Consider the following 21,386-nt stretch of genomic DNA (forward strand, 5'->3'; position numbering starts at 1 on the left):
CAAGCTGACGCATTCTATTACTAAGTCCACAAAATACAATCAATTACAAAACTTTACGTATTGTTGTTAGGTTTTGCTATCACTACTTGGAAATCAACAAAAATTTGCCAAGGGTCATGCAAAAACCAATCACACATCAGCATATGTAAGCGATGACATAGGCAGTCCAGCACGTGTAAGAGATGACATAAGTAGTCTCGCACGTGTAAGCGATGACATAATCAGTCCAGCACGTGTAAGCGATGACATAAACGGACCAATCAGGCTGTGACATGTGTCTTCAATTAGACTCTGCCACGTGTCGCCCACTCACCCTCAAACTCCTATAAATAAAAGCCTTCCTAAAGCATTTAGGAAGAGACTAAGACATCTTAGGAGAGGACCAAGACATCTTGGGAGAGGAGATCAAGCCATCTAGAGCACAAGAGCTCTGTTGGAATCAAGCCCTGAAGCCTCTAGGAACTTCAAGAACTTCAAATTTCGAATACGAAGAACATTCGAAGCAAAATCATCTGCCTAGATCTCAAAGGTCACTAAAATCAAGCTTAAAAGCCTCCAAAAACTTCAAGAAATCACAAATTGGTGAAGCTCAATGGATTCAAGCCTCCAAAATCTCGAAGAACTTCCTTCACAAACCTTCAAATATGAAGAACATTCAAAGCAAAATCATTTAAACTACTTGCCTAGATCTCAAAGTTCATTGGAATCAAACTCAAAAGTCTCCAGAAACCTCAACAAACCACAAATCAGCGAAACTCTACAAATTCAAGTCTCTAAAGCACCGAAGAACTTCCACCACAAATCCTCAAAAAGGAAGGACACACAAAGAACACAAAGAACATGAAGAACACATGAAGAACGTGAAGAACAAAGAATTTCTAACAAGCTCATAGCCAGAAATTCATTGTAATTCCATTTTAAAGATCTTTGATCCATTCCTTAGACAAATTGAAGGATATCTTGTGTTCGAATCAAAGTCACATCACCACAATTCCAATCAACAAATCTTTCAAAGAGATTGAATTAAAGGATCATTTTTTTGTAATCATAGAGAATTGTACCACACATTCATAAATACAAATTCTCATTTGTGCAACTATTTTACTTGTTTGATTTATTTCGAGCTAAGAAATTTAGTTGTCCACAGTAAGATTAGGATTTTTTTTTTTTTTTTTCATTTTACTATAAAACAAACACTTGAAAATGGGTAGGCAACTAAACACTGTAACATGAAAAAAGTTTCAATAAAATATTTTATAGCAAAACAAATGGAGTGTATAACACACTTCCTAATAAAAATAATGCATGTTAATTTGCAAATTGAACAATTTCATATATATATATATATATATTGATTTTTGATTTGATTAATTTAAATCTAATTTTTTTTTTTTCATGAATAGTCAAATCAAAAGGAAATTTACTATCCTTTTAAGATAAATTTTTTTTGCTCGTATCAAATTATTGGATTTTCTATTAAACTTAATCAAAATTTATAAAATTTAGGATATAAATATAATCTCAAACTACATTATGAAGAATGATCGAGTTTATTTGTTTATTATTTATATTCTTCATTATGTTGTTTTTTTTTTTTTTTAAGAATAGAAAAATATTGAATCTCATAAATTTTATATTATCTACGTTGGGAGACTTTTTTTGTAGTGAAATCTCCACGATTGTCCAACCCATTATATGATAGTTTATAAAGACCATTTATCTGTATTAAACTACAAAATTCATTAAATTATTAAAACAAGTCATTTAACTATTAAGTAGCTCATGCGATTACAAATATAGATGAATAATATTTTTTTATTATTTAACATGTAATGGATTGCATAAACTTTTCTCCAAATTGGTTTGTATGAATTGAAAACTTTGCGTTTTTAATTTTTGATTTAAAAGTGTAAAAAAAGGCAGGTCTGAACGTTGGGCCATGAATTAAAACAGTTAAAAATCGCAAAAGCAAAATTAAGTGGAGCCCAATTCAGCAAACGAGTAGGTTTAGCCCAGTGGCAGTTTCGTAATAAGCCAGCATAAAAAGAAAGCCGATAACCATAACTAACAATAACTAACTATATAACAGAATCCACACCCGCGAAACTCAACAAAATCAAAAAATAGTACACTCTTTAACTCTCAAGTCTCAAGAAGTGCAAAAAAAATGGCGACCAAGATCGTGACTCTGACTCTGACTCTGGGCGTGGTGGTTCTGCTACTGTCACTCCCCGGCGGCGTCAAACCCGTCCACTGCATCTCCAGCGGCGACATGGAGTCGATGCTTTCCGCCTTGAGAGCCCGCGGCTACAACCTCTTCTCCAATGCCATCGCCACCTCCGACATCCAGTTCGACCTCCTCTGCACCCACTCCAACTCCAACGCCAACGCTTCTAACAACGGCGACTACTTCTTCACCATTTTCGCTCCCACCGACGCCGCGCTCTTCGCTCTCGACATGACGCAAACGGCGCCGTATTTCACCGACACGCTCCGCCTCCACGTCGTCCCTAAGCGGCTCTCCTTCTCTCAGCTCCAGCGGCTTTCCTCCGCTAACCTCCGTACTCTCCTCCCCTCGCGTGATCTCCACGTCACCACCAGGCATCTTTCTCCTCCTCCTCCTCCTCGGCATCATCATAATCGTCGCCGCCGTGTCGTTGCCGTCTCCGTCGACGAAATCGAAGTCGTTTTCCCCGGCGTGTACTACGGCCGATACGTCGCAGTTCACGGCCTCAACGGAATTCTCACTCTCCGTGGACCTCCTCAGTACTCCTCCTCGTCTCCGGTCCGTTCGGTTCTCCCTCAGCTAACCAACATTTGCTACAACCCTAACGGTACTGCGCCGTCGCCGCCGCCGCCACAACAACCACCGCAAAGCTTTCGCGGTTATTCTCCAGCGTATTCGCCTTCGTATCTTGGCGCTTCGCCAGGTCTTGCTCCGACTTGCTCTGATGGTTGTCTTGATGATCAAGATCAACTCGGACAATTATGGTCCATTGGATGGTGAGATTTTGGCGCCCAGCCACGTCAGCGGGTCGGAGTTTGTTATTGTTTAGGTCACTCACATAATGTGGGTCCTACGTCCTATGTGGATAAGACAAGCATTCTTTTCTTTCTTTGGTTTTTGTATTTTTGGATTTCGCAATTTCAGATTTTAGAAATGAAAAGGGAGACATTTTTTGTTTCATGTACGTATCCGATCTGATCTCCTATAATTTTCCCCTATGATTTACTAATTGTTAGTTTCTTCTACTACTATGCCTATTTCATTTGTAGCCAAATACCATAATAATTTAGTGAAGTCAACCCAAAAAGAAAATACTAGTGGAGCGTAATTGAAAGAAAAGTCCTGGATCAAACCTTTTTTGAAAATTACTTTAGCTTATTATCATGATGTGACGAGTTATAAAACCATTTACGTGTATTTGTATTTTTAGTTACAACATTTTTTTATTAAGTCTTGGATCAAACTTTCTTTGAAAATTACTTTAACTCATTATCATTATGTGACGATTTATAAAACCACTTATGTGTATTTGTATTTTTAGTTACAACATTTTTTATTAAGTTATGAAACTTATTTATAGACAATTTTATAAATTACCATGTACTGAGTTGGAGCAAATTTTTTTTTTTTTTAAAACCAATTTGGAGGAAAACTTTTTTTGACCTTGTTTGATTTTGGGTCACAACCAATTTGTAATCCAAAAGCATGATGAGAAACGCAAAAGGAAAAAAACACTAAAGGGGGCATTTGCTAAGAATATTATCAGAAAGTTGGAAGTAAAGATAAAAGAAGGCAAGGATAAAAGGGAGCAAGACACAAAGTTGTAAATAAGAAAAGATGTAAACGGGCAGTAGCTTTCACTCAAAAATACTAAAACTACAAGTAGCATACCTTAGAGTTTAGTTGTATCTATTTGCCATTTGTCAGTTTGTTATTGGCTAAAGGTTGTAACTAATTTAGAAGGGAAACTTGGGTATAGCTTGAAGCTTAGTTAGAGGCAGTTATGAGGTCTTGCCTTATTAGGGTATAAATACAGCGTGTATGTAAATTATTTTTCATTCATTGCAATAAACAGAATGTGATCAATCTTTATAAATATTCTACTCCTACTAAAGCCTACTTAAGAGGAGGGAGCATAAATAAGTGAACAAAACGAGAATTAACATACGCATCAAAGGAGCAAGAGGACTTCTTATCTACTTTGATGTCTGTGTAAATGAGTAAAAATAAGCCCCATCGAGTGGATTTATTATAAACTACCTCTCAATCTTTATCCAAAAGCACAGTGATAGTAGAGAAACACAGTAGCTTTTCGTGTGATTAACAAAACTACGGCTATAAATGAAAATTTCTTTTCATTCCCCTATCCTTCGCCTTTCACCTTTTGTCTTTATTTAATTGGTAAAAGAAAACAAGAAAATCAATGACATTGTAGAAAGAGTGGACTGATACATTTGAGACCTAGAAAATACACTAACCATTCTAAGGGGGCATTGCTAAGAATACCCTACTAGCCTACTTTTTTGATATTATAAAAGGATCTTACAAAATGTGAATTATTATGCATCAAAGGAGCAACATGACTTCTATCTCCTTTGATGTTGTGCAAATGTGTATTAAGTTCAAGGGGATCAATCAAGTACCTCGATCTTGTGAAGCCTCTATACATAATACTCCCAATCCCAATAGCCAGCAAAGGAGCATAATCCTTTTAACATCAATGAAGAGTTTACCTTGTATAAAACAGTTGCCACTCTGATGTAGAAATTCCTCCAAAAGGATCGTTTCAATGAAAGTACACAAAATTGTTGGTGGGTTTCAACTTACAAACCCACACCTGTTGTTTCAAAGTGATTTCCAGAACTTTGTGGTTCCCAGCCAGTTAATAATCATAGTAATAGATGGACTTAATCATCTCCAAAGCCTTCCATGTCACCGTCTTCATCCCCATAGTCAAGGTCATCTACCACCTGCTCGTGGCCAACATCCCCAAGACTACCATGAAGGTTTGCATTATTATCTACCTCATCATGTTCTCCAGTTTCCAATTTCATGGAACCTAGATTTTCATCAGTGAAAAATGAGGTATAGGGCTTGGAAACCTGCAAGAGGAAATTAAATGTCACGTAGGAATTATGTGATCCCAGGAAATATTTCAAAATTCAGAAAATTATTGAAATATGTTTTGAAAATGTGGGAATAAGTATAAAATCAGATGATATGTATTGGGGCTAAAAAGAAAAGCATGGAATGTATAGGTTTTAATGAATAGCATAAAATCAGATGATACGTATTGGGGCTAAAAACAAACTACTTTATGCCAAAAAAAAGCCACAAAGTAGCCAAAAGAATTATGTACTACAAGAAAGAGATTCTATAAACATTGGGATGGACTGTCTAGATGTAAATCCCCGAGCTCAAGACCAATCCTCAAATGTATGACTGTTACACTCGCGCTAAATGATCCATATCAAACATAACAAGCCAAATGACAAACATTCGACAAATGCTTCCCTAATTAGTTCCTCCACCCAAACAAAAGGACAACCACTCTCTGATAAGACCCAAGAGACCCGAAATGATCTAAAAACAAAGTTCCACAACTGATGCCCCTGCCCCAAACAAAAAAAGAATGAAAAGATGATCCACTACACTGGCACATGCAACACCAACCCACTATAGTATAGCCTCTTCTCCTAAGATTATCGCTAGTGAGTATTTTTCCCCATGTCGCCGCCCAAACAAAAAAAAGAAACTCGTTGATGGGCCTTCACCACCCCAAATACCTTTTCAAGGGAAAGTGATAGAAGAAGACCCCTCAAAAGATTATAATAAGAACAAATGTCAAACTCCCCATTTTTCCTCAACCTCCAACTCAACCAATCTCCACTCTCAATAAAAGGAATATGAGACTCTAGAAGATGAAGAAAGGCAGCCAACAAATTCAACTCCCAATCATTAAAATCTCAATGAAACATAACATCCCAACTCCGCCTCTCCCCCTCAACCTCCCTCACCAATAAAGACTCCATTGAATCCTTCTGATTGTTGGAGTTCTCTTACAGAATTGGGAAAGCCACTTTGAACTAATAGGCCGGAAATATCTAATATGGGAAGCATTGTTCTTTTTGGGTATTAAAGCTATAAAGGAATCATTGAAGAATTTGTCAAACTTCCCATACTGGTAAAACTCCTCAAAGAATATCAACACATCTCTCTCCACTACCCTTCAACAGTGATGGAAGAAAGCCATAGTAAACTCATCTGGTCCTACGGCTTTATCCCCCTTAAAATCCCTAACAACTTGTAGTATCTTCTCCTCAAACCTCTGCTCAAGTAACCACTCTCCACCACCCCAATATGACCAAATTCCAACCACTCAACTGAAGGTTTCCAGTCTTCCATTTCCTGATACAAAGATGGATAGAATTGGACCACCTGATCTGTCATCTCCTACTCCTCATACATCACATCCACATCCAAAATACCCAAATGGTTATTTTGTTTGCGAGAGTTTGCCATCTTATGGAAGAACTTAGTTATTATCACCCTCCTTAAGCCACATGACTCTCGATTTGTCCACAAGAAATCTCTTCCATAGAGATGAGATGCAACTTAGCTTTCACTTCATCCCTTACACTCTTCTCCTCATCAATGAGCCCATGGACTCCTTCCTTCACATCCAACCTTGCCTACTCCCCCAAAAATTTCTTCTTATTGATTCCTAAGTTCCCAGACTTTCTCTTATTCCACCATTTAAGATCTTCCCTCACTGCCTTCAACTTTTTGGCTAGCACAAAGCTAGGGGTCCCACTGAAGGAGTAACAATCCCATAACGACTTGACCCTCACAACAAACACCTCCGTCTTTAACCACATGTTCTCAAACCGGAAAGGGCTTTCCCCTCTCACCATTCCCCCTGCCTCCAACAAATTTGGACAATGATCTGAGATTGGGTGTGGTGAAACCTGTTAGATCACATTTGAGAAATGCTCTTCCCAATCCGAAGAGAACAACACCTTATCAATCTTAAATATTGGAGGCAGATCTGTACCACTTGTCCAGGTAAATACCCTTCTCTTCAGTGGCAAGACAATCAGATTAAGGCCCTCAAAATCAGAGAATTCCATCATCGTTGGGCTAAGTCTAGGCATCCCAACCTCTCACTAGAAAAGTGAATGACATTAAAATCTCCTACACAACACCAAGGCACCCTCCCATCTTTGCCGAATCTAAGCTAATTCCTCTATTGTCATTAGGGCCATAAAGCCAGGAACAAGCCCACTCAAACCCATGTACCACTTGCCCCCACCTACAAGACAATGAGTACATGTCAACAACAGACTCTAAACTCTTAAGCACCCTTCTATAGCACACAATCACTGCCCCACCTGCACGTATTGGAGGCATCAAGAGCTACCCAATCCACATAAGAACAACTCCACAAACTATGCACCATCTGCCTGTCCATCCCATCCATCCCTCAGCAGATTCTTCACCACTCAGAAGTTTCATGTTACACTTAATATAATACTTGTTAATATAAATCTAATTAGACTAATAATTTAACCATCTCATCACTGGAATTTTTCAAGCTTAACACACAGACCAAATCTCATATTAATTGGATACTATTTACTATATAATTCATAAACTCATTTTTTAAAATAAAAAGAACCTAAACTTCCACCGTTTTATAGATGAAATAATTATTGATCTCTCATTCTCTTTATATTTTGAAAGCATAGAGGGTATAAGGAGATCAAATAATCTAAAAATGGATTTGTAACAATATATATATATATATATATTTTTTTTTTTTTGATAAGTGCATTCGTCAAATTACTTTTTTTTTTATTTTATAATTTATTTTTTATATAGATAAAAATAATGAGTAAATGGAAGGTGTTCACATATAGAATAAAAAGTTATTGAGCGACTTAACATTGTAAAATTTTTCTTGGCTTTCATTTTTTATTTATTGTTTTTGATAGGTAATGATGACACTTGGCTTTCATTAAATATAAGCTACATTCCAGAATTTTGGGACAATAAAGAATAATTTGATTTTTTTTTTAAAAACACAATAAATTTGATTTGTAATGGTCAATGAAAGGCTTAGGTAAAATTTCTGTCTTAGCAAATCAAAAGAACCTTTTGAATGCATTGTTAAAATGAAATTCTTAAATAACTCAATGAAGAAATATTCACCTGAATAAAACACTTTCTGTTCTCAGCACTTTCCACTAAGTTATTCCAGTGCTCATCCCTCCTCAACGTTGAGGAAGACCCTACCACCTAAAGAAACAGCTAAAGCTTAGCTTCCACGAGCAAAGGTGAAGTGCGTGAGACAACAAAAGTCCTGTTGAAAATATCCAAATGCAGAATAATATCATACCAGGACAGAAGACTTTGCTCTGGTGATCCCAACATTCATTCTCCGATAATCAGCCAGAAATCCAATGCTTTTATCTTTGCTTGCCCTAACACATGAAAATATGGCAACATCCTTTTCACGTCCCTGTAAAGAAGATGAAAAGGTTTGCCTTTATCCTTCAACATCTTAATTTCCAGAACTGGAGCCAAACAAGGGGAAAAAAAGTCCACAAAGAACTCAATTTTTTTAACTGGTAAGTTACATACAACCAATGGATTTTGAAACCACATACCCTCCCTCTACTCATTCTCATGTCAGGATGAAGTGCCATTTGAGCCCACCAAGCACCTAATGATCTTAGTCATCTAAAATATGAGGAACTGCAATGGGTTTAATTGAAACTTTAAATCCTAGGGCTGAAACCAACTTTCAAGTAAGCTACCTTTATTTATTTTAAAAGATAAAAATGTTCATATTACTCTACCTGCTCTGGGTCAGTCAAATCAAATGCTAGTCAAACCTGTTGACTTGTAACCAAGTTATCAAATGGGACAATAACTGGTTTGAGTATGGTTTAGACCAACTCATCCTATTATCCCAAATAAAGAAATGTAACAACATTATAGAAAAAGAATGAAAATGGGTAAAATATTTTTATGTATGATTTCTCTCTCTCACTCAATCTCTTCCTTTGATAATATAATCCATTTGATATAACCATTGCATGGGAAATCAAGCTTGCGCAAATTCTATGCATTATACATTCCAACTGACAATTCACTCTTGGAAACTACCAAAAAGCGAACTCTTCATATGTAATCGTGGTTTACTCACCAGGGGTGGGTCTAAAGGGCCCTGCCTTGGTGAGGTTTCATGTCATCAAAAATAAAAATAAAGAAAATAATAAAAAAAGCAAAAACAAAGCCAACTCTTCATATGTCCTAAAACACTAAGTTCAAGATACTATCAAAAAGCAATTCTAATGAAAGTAAAATTATACGAGGGAATATAGCATACTTTACCTGGCAACCATCAACAGTAGTAATATCCACTACTGTATCTGAATCCACTCCAAAAGTAGTCTTAAAGTGGTCTTTAAGCAGTTTTACTTGTTGGCTATAGGGGGATATAATTGCGAACTGAGAACTTGACTTGAGCTCTGGGTACTTACTCACCAACTTACAGTACAAGAGGAGAACAAATTCAACCTCATCAACATTTACCCAAGATTCACTTCCTGCGAGCTTGGACTCTTTCCCTTCATGTAAATCAAAGAAGCAAAATGGTCCAAAGCAACGGTATGAATGCCAGTCACGACTGGTATGCACTTCTATATTAGGCCCATCCTCCAATGACTCAGCATAAAACTCCCTTGAAGGAAAGCTTCTAATCTGGTTGAGAAGAATGGTTTTGAGAACTATTATTTTTAATAATAATAATAATAAATAATAATAAAAAAAACTTCTGAAACTTACTTTCTCAGTTACATGATTTCATTTATTCTGTTTTACTCCCAAAAACATGCCATACCATATCCAAATTTATTAGGATTCACCATGTTGGTTTATGTATATTGTGATGTGCTCCCAAGTATCATCAATTAACAATTTCTCTAATAAAAAAACCCATTAAATAAATCTGATCTAACCTCTGGATGCATTCGGTATTGAGTCTTCAGCATTGTCACAGGATAACCAGCCCTTTGCAATCTCTTGAACAAACTTGTCCCATATCTTCAATTTTGAGAGAGAGAGAGAGAGAGAGAGAGAGAGAGAGCAAAATTATATGCACAGAAGTTTTAGGTACATATCAATTAAACGACACAACATTCATAAACTAAAATGTCATACCCAAATTTCTCTGCGATAGGAGAAATTACAGTTGCTGGCAGTTGAACTGGATCACCAACCTAAAAACAGAACTAAACATGAGCTAAAACATAAACATTCCCCAAGTGCCAGCCCCTATGCAAATAGGTCAACAGTTTGCACATAGGCCATTATGATAAAAGGAACCATGATATAAACATATGATGTGGGACTTCCATAGCATTAGAAAAAGCACCAGATATATACCAGAAATACTTGTTTGCATCCATTCGCCAAAGGAATAAGTGTTGCTGGTTCCACCTGTAGACGTGAAGGAGATACTGATAAATTTTTCAATGTTAATTATAGTGCAGTTAGCAATAACAATTTCATGAGAAAATCTATATGCACCATCACTATACACAGAGTTCTTCTAAAGTTTGAGTCTGGAAATCAGCCCCTCCAAAAAACAAATTGGGGGTAAGATTGCCTTGCAATCACCTCTCCTAGACCCCACGGAAGTAGGAGCTTTGGGCATTGGGTACGAACTCATTAATAAAGTCTCTAAAGGAGGGAAATGAAATTATGAACATTGCCAAAACAAGTAGACCACTAACACTTGGCTGCAAAAATAAAGACTTCAGCTCTGGAGTAACAACCAAATTCCATTAAAGATGCAAAAATTCCTCTAACCATATTGTCTACATAAGGGAAAACTGCTTCTACACCTTCCACTGATACAAATTAGATGTGTGCTATATGTATCAAAAATTCCTTTCAACAAAACTGCTTCTATGCCTTCCAAACTAAATTATGCCTCAGCCACTTTCTGAGACATCAATCATTGAACCTTGAGAGGAATTTTTGAGACATCAATCATTGAACCTTGGAATTACGGCCTAGTTGTTGTTGTATGAAGACATATATTAAGCTATGCCAAAGTTCAGCACATACATGGCTAATCAACTTCTTGAGGTAAGTAGGTAACACTTCTCTCTAGAAATACAAATGATATGAGGAGCATCTCTCACATTTTTTTGATTTTTAAAAATCCTAGGAGGGAGTTGTCATCTCTATGTTTCCAGTGTGCAGCTTAGTAATACTGTCAAGTCTTTGGAGGTCTTATTGAAAATATGGAGAGAAAGAGGCATGTTTTGACTTTTCTATTACAAAACCTTTTATGTTCAAAGTCATTTCCTCATTCTACTTAGGCCTACGAATATATTTATTTCTATCAACCAGTGATCAGAGGCTATGCAAGGTGGGTGGGCTAGAGACCCCCACTCCCCTAGGGTGCGTGGGGCAACAAAACCCACCCATCCTGGAAGTTGATCTGTAAAACTCCCCCTTATCAGCCTGCTTTGGCTTTTGATAGATGTATTATCACCATTCAAATGTTGCAGCTAGAAATTCCTCTTTATAGCTACATCAATTTACCACCTAGCTTACCTTATTGTTTGCAATCTACAGCAAAGAACCCATCCCAAATAATGGTGAACATTGGACATGATCTTGATTTAATCAGGATAAAAGGAATTAGGAGTCGTTTGTAAGCTGCATATTGAAAGAGCATAAGACCATGTCAACTATGATACTTTAATCTATCTGTGTGGGGAAAATGGGATTTAGGGATAGGGTGTGATGTTATATTCACTCTTCCATATCTACGATATGCATCTTGCTGTTGGTGAATGGTTCCCTATTAGGCATTTTCAACAGTTCAGGGGGGCTAAGGCAAGATGATCCTTTCTCACCATCTTATATTATGGTTACAGAGGTTTTGAGTAAAATGTTAAGAACTGAGGAAGGATGATGCATATCTGCCTTTAAAGATGGGGATGGAGCAGATAATAATATGATGGTTACTTGCCAAGAGCCTTATAGCTCAACTAGTTGGCACTTCCTGTGGAGGCCTCTAGGGTTCAAATCCCCCCCACCCAAAAAAAAAAAAAAAACCTATCAAATTAGCAAAAATAATATAATGGTTGCTCATCTTCTCTTTGCTTGCTCTCTATCTAAAGAAGCATAGGTCTCTGATTTGGTAATATCTACTTCTGAAGGAGGTAGGAGGAGTTGGAATTTACTTTTCCGTCATGGTCCTCAGGATTGGGAGGCAGACACTGTTTATTCCTTTTTTGAGCTTATTTATTCCTCTATGCCAAGGGGTGAGGGGGGTGATGACCTAGTTTGGAGATAGTACGTCTAGGGTATTTGATGTGCGCTCTTTTTATAAGCTGTTATCTGGTCCTAACGCTGATGAATTTTCTTGGGAGTGCATTTGGTGTGCAAAGGTGCCTAAATGGGTGTCTTTTTTCTTATGGACAGCAGCTAATGATGGGATACTCACCATTGACAATCTTGTCAAGAGAGGTTGGTTTTTGGTTACAGGTGCTGTTTATGCTGCTATGATGGGGGAATTTGTAGATCACCTTCTTCTTTACTGTAAAATTTCTCACGCCTTATGGTATGAAGCTTTTGCAGTGTTTGGGATCCAATAGGTAATGCCAAGGTCAGTTAGCTCTTTTTTCTTTATGTGGAGAAACTAGTTTGGAAAGCATCATTCAAACATTTGGAATATGGTCCCGGCATGTTTAATGTGGTTAGTTTGGCAGGAACACAATACTCGCACTTTTGAAGACAAGGAGAGAATGTTAGATTATCTAAAATCTCTCCTCTATGGGACTCTATTTCTTTGGGCTCGTATTTGGGGGTGTACAAATTGTATTTCTTTATCTGATTTTTTAGTCTCTATTTTCTTTAGTTCATGATTATATTGTATCTGTTTCTTGTTCAAAGTGTTCACCATTGTGAACATGATGTTCAATTTTTCAATAAAAGTCTTATTACCTATGAAAAAAAATGATTCTTTTTTGTTTTTTGATGCTAATGTGGAGTACTTTTTTATATTAAAATGATATTGACTTGTTTTAATGTTATAATTAGTCAAAAAGTGAATTTGAATGAAGTGGTCCTAGTGGAGGCAGTAGATTCTTTGATAGTTGTCATGTACTCCAACATCCCAAGTAGAGAGAGTATTACTTAATTGAGGTGGAGGTTGAAGGGCAATGGTAGGTTTGATGTTCGTTTATTGCGAGGCTTTGATGACGTATAATTTCCTTGGAAGGTCTTCAACTTGTAGCCTTATGGATGGAGCCTACTAAAAATTGGGCCTAAAGACCTACCAAGCCTGGCCATTTAATAATAAGGTTTCTTTATGCATTTTGTTGTTTATTATTTGAGCAAAATTTTCTATTTTGTAAGACAGTTTTGAGATTAAGAAAAAAATGTGTTTTGTTTTTACACTATGCCAACTCCAATCTCGCTTGATGTTGACTCCTAGGNTCTCTCTTCCCCCCCCCCCCCAAAAAAACCCAAAAAAATGTTATTACTTGTAAATAAAATGTTGTGCCTAGTGTACAAAACTCCCACTTCTTGAGGGGTCTGAGAGAGGTCATGGCAAGCAACCTTACCCCCAATTTGTTTTGAAGAGGGTAATTCCCAAACTCAAACCCGCAACGTATCACTTTTAGTAGAAAGCACTTGCCATTGAACCAAGGTTTGGCCTCTACAACTAAATAAGAAGAGGAAAGGCTGCACAGCTGTCGTAGAGCCCTTTTTTGAAAAACCCAGATCAGCTGTTTATCTACAACTAAATATAAACACTATAGAGGCTTATATCAAGCCAAACTTATTGCAGAAAACAAAAAGGAACAGAATAGTACAGGGAAAATTCATAAGCAAAGACTTCCTATTTTTAATTTTCCAATTGTAGAGAGGTTACTCTCCATGTAACTATCCTATATGATTATTTAAGGGGAAAATACTGTAAACCCACCTGTGATTTTGCCCGTTTTCACATTGCCTACCCGTGGTTTAAAACTTAACACTTTGCCCACCTGTGTTTAGCTCCGTTTAGTCTCCGCTACCTACCTTTGGCTTTTCCATTAAAAAACAACTTTTATCACCAAAATATAACATAACATGAATCAAAAGGCTAGGGTTTGAATTTTTTGAAAGAGCTTGGGGTGGGAAGTTGAACTTACTGTTTGAAAGTTGAATTTAGCACATGGCTTTCATTAAAATGTCCAGAAAAGATTGCTGTTCAAGGAAGGATCCATATATCACAAGATCAGCCATGCTTAAAACATTGTCTGCATCCTCATCAAGAGCTTTGTGCTTTACAATGCCGCTTGGATATGTCAAGTTAATAGCAATTTCCTAAGGACAACAAGATAGCCAATAAGATGATGACTAAATCTATCCAAAAATACCACGCCGTAGTTACTTGTTGAATCCCCACTTAGAACCACAATTTTGAGATTAGAATTGGAATTATTATCTAAAGGGAAGTCTGAAAGAACTGGTAATAAAGCCTGTAAAATGATGGTATGCTCCAACCACAAACCCCTATACATAAATTGGCTTCCCCCAATGGCTATAACAGCATCTTCAAGCTCATAATCCATCTTGACACGCAGATTATCTTTGTGTAAGGCCATTACAGTGTCCGCTTCCCATGCTTCAGCAAGAGTACCCGGAATAACAAAAAAGTTTCCAACATCAAAACTCTTCGCCACCACCGAATGCCCCACAATCCACAACCACCACAAGCCATAAGCCACAACACCACAAAAATCAGATCAACCACCACTAGCAAACCAAATCAGATCAAACCCACAACCCAAAAGCAAAACCGAAAAAAAAAATGAAAACAATGAAAATCGCGAAATGGCATAGTCCAATCGGCCTCCTCAACTCTAGGTGTTGCTAGGTTTTCATCTGATCAGCCTCCTCAAGGCTGGGTTAGCTAGGTTTTTGCTGTGGTGCTAGATTAGTCTCCTCAACGCCACAGAGAGAGAAGAGATGAGAGAATAAAATTAGAGATCTGAGTTTGAGAGAGAGAGAGAGACAATGGGAGTTTGAGAGAGAGGATGAAACATATGAAAATTGATACCCAGCTCTATCTATATAGTTTCTTTACAAAATTCTCTATTTGATCTTGTTTCTTTGTATATTTTTGTTATTTTTATGTTTTTGGAAGAGAGAGATATAAAATATAAACAAAAAGACTTATTTACTCATGTTTTTAACAGAGGTGGGTAACAGAGACCAAACGAAGCTAAACACAGGTGGGCAAATTGTAAAGTTTTAAATCACGGGTAGGTAAAGTGAAAACGGGTCAAATCACAGGTGGGTTTAATATAATTTTCTCATTATTTAATGTAAAATGAAAAGTAGTTGTATGTTAAGCTTCACCACCTTCAGCCATAATATAGCTAGAATCATCAAAAGACATGAGGAAAAGCAATACACAAAATAATGCGAACTTACAGCTTGTGCTGCTTCATCTATTATAACAACATCAAAGCCACGATTCCATTTACTGAAAAGAGTTGAACCACTGAAGCTAAGGGTGCAGAAGACCTGCCAGTTATACAGAAATCAGAAAGGAAACTACATAATTTCACTTAACACAAGGAAAAAGTTACATACAATTACAGCCTCATCCAAAATTGCAGCGCGTATACTATCCTTATCCCTTTGCGGAGCTCCATGTTTATCTTTATCAGCACTCATGCTTTCCTGCTTTTGTTTCACCTGCAAAGGATTTTGTTCATGTCAAAATTTTGACTCGCCTTACCACTATATGTATTGGAAGATATAATTTGGTACCAGAAAAACATTCAAGATCCATCATATACAAAATAAGCAACCATCATCTTTTATTTTATTTTTTTAATACTGTAAAATCAGTCACCATTGGCTGAACCTAATAATTTTCTATTTGGGCAGTTGATGTATTGGGTTACACCTTTGGTTCTTATTGACTTAAAAGCTCAGCCTTGCCTTTTTGTTAGATATTTTTAAGGAACTGTTAGTGTTTTTTTATTTATTTATTTTTTTTTGGGGGGGTGATTTTCACTGTTATGTTGATTGTGCTTATGGTATAACTTTTCAAAATTATAATTTGATTGTCTCTTTCAGGTTGATATTAATTGTTCTATTATTATCTGAAAACTTAAAAGTGATTTTTTTTTTTTTGGGCTAAGAAATATTTGAAAGTGGTGAATTAGAGTCTTTATTTAATATCTATATAAAAATATAGGAATACTTTTTATTTTAATAAGAGAAAAACACCGAAAAATGTTTTCTAGTGCATTTTCAGGAAAACAACCAAACACCAAATAACAAATGGAACATTTTACACCAAAACAAATGCAGGCTAAGCAACTCTTCATCTTCTATGAAATCAGAAACCCACCTCTCTCACCAGGGGGGGGGGGGGGGGGGGAAAAAAAGAAAAAAAGAAAAGAAAAAAGTACTAACACAAGCATTGAGTGAACTATATGCCTATCAACTCACCCTCTACCCTGTTCTTATGGACCAAGGAAGTGCCATTTGAGCTAGGGTTCTTTGGCCAACCATCCTCCTTTTTAAATAAAGGCAGTTCTTTTTTGCACCTCCAATTCTGTAGGCATAAGGTTTATGTAGATAGTATATCAGCACCATTGAAGGTATATTTAAAAGAATTAATTTGCACTCTAAGGGAGTCTTGATGAGATTCGAAGGAAGTTACTCAACAGGAATTTGATTGATCCTTCAAAGGTTATGGATCTCCTTTTTTCCATTAAAGAAATTGCCAGTACCTGAGAATTAGAATATAGAAGTATTTCAATGTGTTTGGAAATGTCACTGCCCTGATACCAAATTTGAAGTTTGAGTCCTGAAATCGATGAACTTTAGGCAAATTCTCCAGCAAAAAAAGGGAAAGTGGAGGAGCAACCCATTTGTAAGGTCTTGTTTGCCAAATCAAAGCTAAGTTCATTAGTGATCAATTTGCTTCATTGTGTTTATTACTTATCAAAAAAAATTTCTTCATTGTATGCCTCTTCTTGTCTGTATTACATGGTTTAGACATTTTAGATCTGCCTTTGTAGATTTCAAAAGATTTGTGTTCTTCTGGTCAGCAGTTTACCATAAACAGAGACTGTTTTTAAAATTAATAGAATTAACAGTTTGGACAGAAAGAAGAAGACAAAATTAATAAAGTGAAGTTCAATATTGTTTTATGATTGCTGAATACATACAAGGTAATCCATGGAGACTGCCCGAACAGAATGATGCTCCTTAAGCCCAATGCGCACAATTTTAGGATTATATGCATGGTCATTTTCATCACGAACACCTGAAAATTACTCGAATACATTTGAAGAAAATATTACATCAAGGAATGGCCATATGGCACTAAGTGTCCACTAAAGAAAAGTACATATAAAACAAACAATAAGAGCTCATAAACTACCTTCAAGTACTTAAGCAAACTCTGTAGCTATGGGACACAAATAAAAAAAATATGAAAAAATGGGGTCTGCCAAAAAATGTGCTCTGACTAGGAGAGTGGCTCAGGTTGGAGGGTTTTTTTCAACCAAACCCAACCTTGTGGGGTTGAGAAATTCCTAATCCATCATGTGCAGAAACTAACCCTACCCAGCCCACATAGGTAGGGTTATGGGTTGGGTTGGGTTGGTGTCTTGTGCATACATCATGTATTTATGCCTTTTATAAAATTGGGATTTTATCAATTATAAAAAAATAAAAAATAAAAAATAAAAAATTCAATAAAAATTATTACAATTCATATAATATGCTTAAATTATATTCAAAATTTTCAAATTCATCAAAACTAATTCTCAAAATACCATAATCAATCAATCTAGAAAATTTAAGCGTAATAAATAAACTTATATACATGGTGGTTTGGGTCAGGTTAGATGGGTTAACTATCAACCCGACCCGACCTAAGGCTCAAAATAAAATTGCAACCCAACCCACCAACCCAAGGCATTGGGTTGGTTTCATCAGGTTGGTGGGTTTAATGAACTCCCCTATTAATGACTGCCCTTAATTTGATAGATTCCTCAGTGAATAACTTGATACAGTAGACCACATAAAGCCTTTTCTACGACATTGTATAGCTCAAATGACACTTCCTTCTCCAATAAGAATAGGTGGAAGACTGGAAGGTAAGTACCCACTGGGCATATGCATATCTTACCAATATAAAAATAAAAAATAAAAGAAAGAATGGGCAACCCAATTCATAGCACACATTAAAAATTCCTAGCTCTAATACTCAATTCCCATGTCATACAAACACCAGTACATGTACTGATGCATATCATAGATTAAAAGATTTCATGGAATAGGTGTGTCAATATAAAACATGAATCTGGAAATAATAATTTTGGTATTCTACTGGAATGAAATCACACAGAATTTCATTTTGAAAATTTAGAAAGAAAAAACTTGTACCGGTGTTTAAAACACGCAAGACAATCTCATCAAGTGCGGAGTTTGATGGGGCACATACTAACACACGAACACGATATTTACGACAAGAATTGACTACTTCTGGTTTCTGCAATATATTCAAAGTTAGCAAACATTATTCTTCAACATCACAAATTCACAATGGTACTAGTTATGGATCAAAACTTACCAAATCATTTCCTGAGGTAGGGAAAAAACCATCATCACCATCAATGGGCATTATGCTATCCCTAGGATTACCACCAATGAACCATGGAGATGCACTCACCCAGTGATTGTATCTGCAAAATGATGCAGGAGAGATCAAAAAGGAATAAGAAGGTAAGATAATATAGGAATTTAAGAAAACATTAAATGTAAAGGAAATGATATGCCCCAAAAATCAGCACTTAGGTTTTACTTGGAATCAACACCAAAGTTACTGGAGATCAACACTTAGAATCACAAAAATTACAATATAAAACTTCATTCACAATAATCTCTTTTTTTCTTTTCTCTTTTTTTGTTTATTAGAGCCTTTCTTAAGTAGGTTTTCAAGGACTACATCAACAAGGAAAATAATTCTAAAACAAAACATAATCCCACATAATCTTCAGGTAGGATAAATAAATTAATAAATAAATAATAGCACTAATTTTGAGCACTAATCCTGGTGCATCTTATAATTTGCACCACTTTTCCCAGGGTGGGAGGGACTCAAGCTTGTCAAGAATAGCTTTGGGTAGTACTTTTTATTTTTATTTTTTTATAAGTAGGTTTGGGTAGTACTTAAATAGATCAGGGCTTAGTTGCTGCCACACTTCTCAAGTGATTCAGGTATGGTTTGACTCTAATTGCTAATGAATAAGGTTAACACTAAACTCCTCCATCCCCAGTAGAAAAATAGCATCAACATTATTTTCTTTATATGCTGGCAAAATGTTTGATGGTGTTGGATGAGTCATAGGGTTTGTAATGAGATCATGGGGAGGCTGATTAACTTATTAGCTTTTATATGTAACCAAATCCTCATTGTTAAAGCTGGAGCTATTTTTGTAATCAGTTGGAAAATCATTAATATATGCACTTGGTCGAACCCATTTCAACACTTTTGAGTGGTTCAGCACTACAGGCTAGCAGATGCCTAAAAGAAGTTTCAAATTTTGGTGTTTGCACAATGGTTTTGAGAACAAAATCTTTAATTGTTTTTGAAATTAGTTGGCTAAACAAGAATTTTTTAGTGTGGACACCACCTTTTTCTTTTAAAACAGGCAACCATACAGCCTCTAAAAAGCTGGAGCTATTTTTGTAATCAGTTGGAAAATCATTAATATATGCACTTGGTCGAACCCATTTCAACACTTTTGAGTGGTTCAGCACTACAGGCTAGCAGATGCCTAAAAGAAGTTTCAAATTTTGGTGTTTGCACAATGGTTTTGAGAACAAAATCTTTAATTGTTTTTGAAATTAGTTGGCTAAACAAGAATTTTTTAGTGTGGACACCACCTTTTTCTTTTAAAACAGGCAACCATACAGCCTCTAAACTTTTTGAATCATATGTTTATTTTAAAACTGCACCTGAAACTTATCTGGACAGTAAAAAACCTGTCACGTAAACACTAAACAGTATTTTAGTGCAAAAAACTCACAAAATGATGGTATCTTCAATTGTTTATTTGGCAGGGTTTTTTAAGTCATTTTGTAAACTTTTTTGGTTCCAAAATATTATCCAAGATTCACTTAAGAAAATTTTGGAGTTTAGAAAGGTTCTAAGTATCACTTAAGTAATTTTTGCTTAATTGTCTTTTCCTTGGACGAGCCTATGGAAACCTAAGGTGCCAATAAAGGCCATTTTTTCCATTGGACATTAGCATTGGGGGAAATCTTAACTACTAATAACCTGTGAAGGTGACAATTAGTTGTGATGGATTGATGCGTCAGCGGGATGGAAAAATTCCTGATCATTTACTTCGCACTCTTGCTACAGAGTTGTGGAATATGGATTTTTTACTGTTTGGTGTTGATTGGGTTATGCCTAGGTGTTGCAGAACTCTTAGCTAGTTAGTTGGGCAAGTTTAGTTGGTGCAGTAATGCTGTGATATGTGATATGGAGCATGATTCCTCATTGCCTCATGTGTGTATTTGGTAGGAGAGGAATGCTTGGACTTTTGAGAGGTGTGAAAGATCAGTTCATGACATAAAGCTTTTATTTCTCAGGAATTTTTTTGAGTGGGTAAATGCTTCAAATTTATTTTTCTTTTGCTTCTTTGCCTGATTTGCTTGATCGTTATACTTTCCACGTTTAATTTTTGTGTACCTGTTGTTGTGTACATCGTTGGCACTCTTTTCAGTTAATTATGAAATTTTACTTATTAAAAAAAAAGAACAATCCCAAATGAGAATGATCATACTTCTCCAAATAATATAAAGCAATAATTGGAATAGTTAACATGTGAAAACATATAGATAGATAGACATATATAATATTCAAGTCAAATATGAAAAAAATATGAATGTCTTCAAAAAGAAGAAAAGGTTTAGTAACAACACATACTTCTCCTGAATAGGTAATTGTGGCCCACGCTTCATTTCAAGGAATTCGCCCCTACATGAAAAAGAATGCAGGAAACATATATGAATAAATGAGCCATAGAATGAACTGTATGATATATCCCATTCTGCACTCATAATTACAACAGACACCATAACCTAGGAATGATATAATACTTATGCCAAATACTAATGGAGGGAAAGAGAGGGGGGGGGGGGGGGGGGGCCGTGAGGGCGCCCGATTCTCAAGCTGGGCTAGTTCCTGGTTCCTCGGCCGTTACTAAGGGAATCCTTTTAATTTAGTATTTAAATTGAAAATTGATTTCGAGACATT

General features: G+C 36.2%; 2 protein-coding genes across 2 annotated transcripts in view; one reads left to right on the forward strand and one right to left on the reverse strand.

The window, feature by feature from the left end:
- The first annotated feature begins 2,167 nt into the window (after positions 1-2,167).
- LOC112034557 (fasciclin-like arabinogalactan protein 19) lies at positions 2,168-3,007 on the forward strand. Its single transcript, XM_024067370.2, has one exon. It carries the CDS (start codon positions 2,168-2,170, stop codon positions 3,005-3,007), a length of 840 nt encoding a protein of 279 aa, XP_023923138.2.
- Positions 3,008-4,224: 1,217 nt separating this feature from the next.
- The window catches only part of LOC112031774 (probable helicase MAGATAMA 3), a 28,056-nt gene continuing 10,894 nt past the window's right edge, over positions 4,225-21,386 (reverse strand). Inside the window, 13 exon segments of the mRNA XM_065773730.1 lie at positions 4,225-5,109; positions 8,219-8,305; positions 8,406-8,528; positions 9,407-9,775; positions 10,033-10,117; positions 10,235-10,293; positions 10,460-10,513; positions 15,524-15,616; positions 15,686-15,790; positions 17,281-17,378; positions 18,506-18,611; positions 18,693-18,804; positions 21,057-21,107. Of these exon segments, the coding sequence (XP_065629802.1) occupies positions 4,915-5,109; positions 8,219-8,305; positions 8,406-8,528; positions 9,407-9,775; positions 10,033-10,117; positions 10,235-10,293; positions 10,460-10,513; positions 15,524-15,616; positions 15,686-15,790; positions 17,281-17,378; positions 18,506-18,611; positions 18,693-18,804; positions 21,057-21,107 (1,537 nt within the window). The 3' untranslated portion in view covers positions 4,225-4,914.

The sequence above is a fragment of the Quercus suber genome, unplaced genomic scaffold (genome assembly GCF_002906115.3).
Source record: "Quercus suber isolate HL8 unplaced genomic scaffold, Cork oak 2.0 scaffold_79, whole genome shotgun sequence".
NCBI lineage: Eukaryota > Viridiplantae > Streptophyta > Magnoliopsida > Fagales > Fagaceae > Quercus > Quercus suber.